The sequence below is a fragment of the Bactrocera latifrons genome, unplaced genomic scaffold (assembly GCF_001853355.1).
Source record: "Bactrocera latifrons isolate USDA-ARS-PBARC rearing strain unplaced genomic scaffold, ASM185335v1 scaffold_111, whole genome shotgun sequence".
NCBI classification, from domain to species: domain Eukaryota; kingdom Metazoa; phylum Arthropoda; class Insecta; order Diptera; family Tephritidae; genus Bactrocera; species Bactrocera latifrons.
Genome location: NW_017534531.1, coordinates 556,993 through 558,986, shown reverse-complemented (window position 1 = coordinate 558,986; position 1,994 = coordinate 556,993). Strand labels below are relative to the sequence as shown.

Below are 1,994 nucleotides of genomic sequence, written 5' to 3'. Positions count from 1 at the left end.
TTTTTTAAATATTTTTTTGGTAAATTATCGTTTATTCTTCTTGTTTTATTGCAGAGCTCGTTTTACACGCGCTGTCGCCGAACTCCAATTCCTGGGTTATATAAAAATGTCCAAACGCAAAACGGATCATGCTACGCGATTGACATGGTAGTCAATCATGCTATTATTTATTGTTGTATTTTGGGTTAGAAATAAGTTTGAAATATAAAATACTTTTTTATGAATGTACACATTTTATTTTTATTTTTGAGATTTCCATTAGCGAAACGTGATTAACCCCGCCCACAGTTTCTTCAGCTCAAAATGAAGGACGGTGTTTTTATAGTATTTACTGATATAAATGTTATTGACCTTGTTGTTTTACTGGAAGAACATATAAACTAAATAATTTTTAGGAATTATACAGTGTTAATAACTATCGGCGGCATAAAAATCCTGGTCCCTTCCTGTTATGTAGAACCACTAGCGTGAATTGATATATCCTCGAGAATGGTTACTGGTAATTTATCCAAGACATATGTATGTGCCAATTTTTCATTCACTCCAAACTCGTACAAGGCGATTTCCTTCCGTATTATTTCCATTATATTATTATAGAACAACGTGAAATCCTGCTAACGCTTTCAGCTCACTTAAAGTCACTTAACCCAGAAAGAAGGGTTTTCTAATACTAAAGTACCCTTGAATCTTAAATCTATGCTCCTAACCTGAAAAAAATCCACTGGTCCCGGATTGGACTCCAGCATGGATGAGGCGAATATCATTGCTTCAAGGAAAAAAAATTTAATTTACTACTTACCGACCCAAACGAGCTGAGATCGCCGATCAATTCCGTTAACGTAGAATCGGCTGTTTGTCGAAAATGTTCCTCATAACCTTAATGTCACTAGACTAAACCTTTGTAATAGCTAAAACAACAAAAATACAGTAAAAAAAAACATAATCAGCTTACAATGAAATCCAGTCTTGAAGCACTCAGCTGTTTAACAACCGCCACTTTGAAGACTCACACCGTGTAAAACACAATAATTAACAACCACTATTTTAAACTTTTCACACTTTCTTTGCAGTTTTATTAATAATTTAGTTATTTTCATATATTTATCATTACAATATACACAAATCTATTTTCATTGTGCTTTGTGTGTATGTATGTATGTATGTACGGTATAACATTTACACTTTTTATTTACAGTGCTTGCTTGTATACTTATGTAGTATGTATTTATGTACTTTTATATATATAAATAAATTATTAAATGTATATATGTAATATACGCCAGTTATTTTATATAATATATACTTAAATAACTAGGCGAAATTTTGTTTATTTATTTCAAGTTTTGGCTTTCAACTAACCTCAATCTTTTCAATAATGCACTTTTGTTTAGTATTCTACAAATATTTTGATGAAATCAAGGCAAGTTCTGCGTTGTATGTAAACAATAAGTCTTTCATTGTACATTTACTTGCTAATAGTTTTATGCTTTTATTATTTTCTTCTATGTATTCAAGTATATATTTCTGCATATATGACTCAATATTATTGAATAAGTAAAGCACATTGTAGTAGTTACATTTCAATTGTTTTTAAGATTTTTTTCTTAGTACAAGTTTATGTGATTTTAGTTTTAACGTAATTTTGTATTTAAACTGATTTGATGGGCTTTTTGAAGTTCCACAGCGCAACTGAAGTAAAAAAATAACCTAAAAATTTTGGAAACATTTTTTGAAAAGTGCGTTTGTTACCGATTACTAATGAAATTAATTTAGATAATGAAAAAATTTGGTAAATAATAAGGAAAATATGCATATAACTCTCAATTTTCCTCCGTTTTTTTTCAAGTAAATAAAAATAACGTAAAATTTTGCAATTCTTTTTCTGCTATTTTTTTTGAATTTTAATTTTTAAGATATAAATTTCAGTTTACATGGCAATTGAGCGCTCGGCTTTTTTTCCAAAACAATAATTCAGAAATATAGAATAAAAAATA

At 29.0% G+C, this 1,994-nt stretch overlaps 1 protein-coding gene across 1 annotated transcript in view; it reads left to right on the top strand.

The window, feature by feature from the left end:
• Positions 1–198, top strand: part of LOC108973952 (origin recognition complex subunit 3) — a 3,344-nt gene extending 3,146 nt beyond the window's left edge. The window contains exon 5 of the mRNA XM_018941502.1: positions 55–198. Coding sequence (XP_018797047.1) covers positions 55–151 — 97 coding nt within the window. The 3' untranslated portion in view covers positions 152–198. The remainder of the gene's footprint in view (positions 1–54) is intronic.
• The last annotated feature ends 1,796 nt before the right edge of the window (positions 199–1,994 follow it).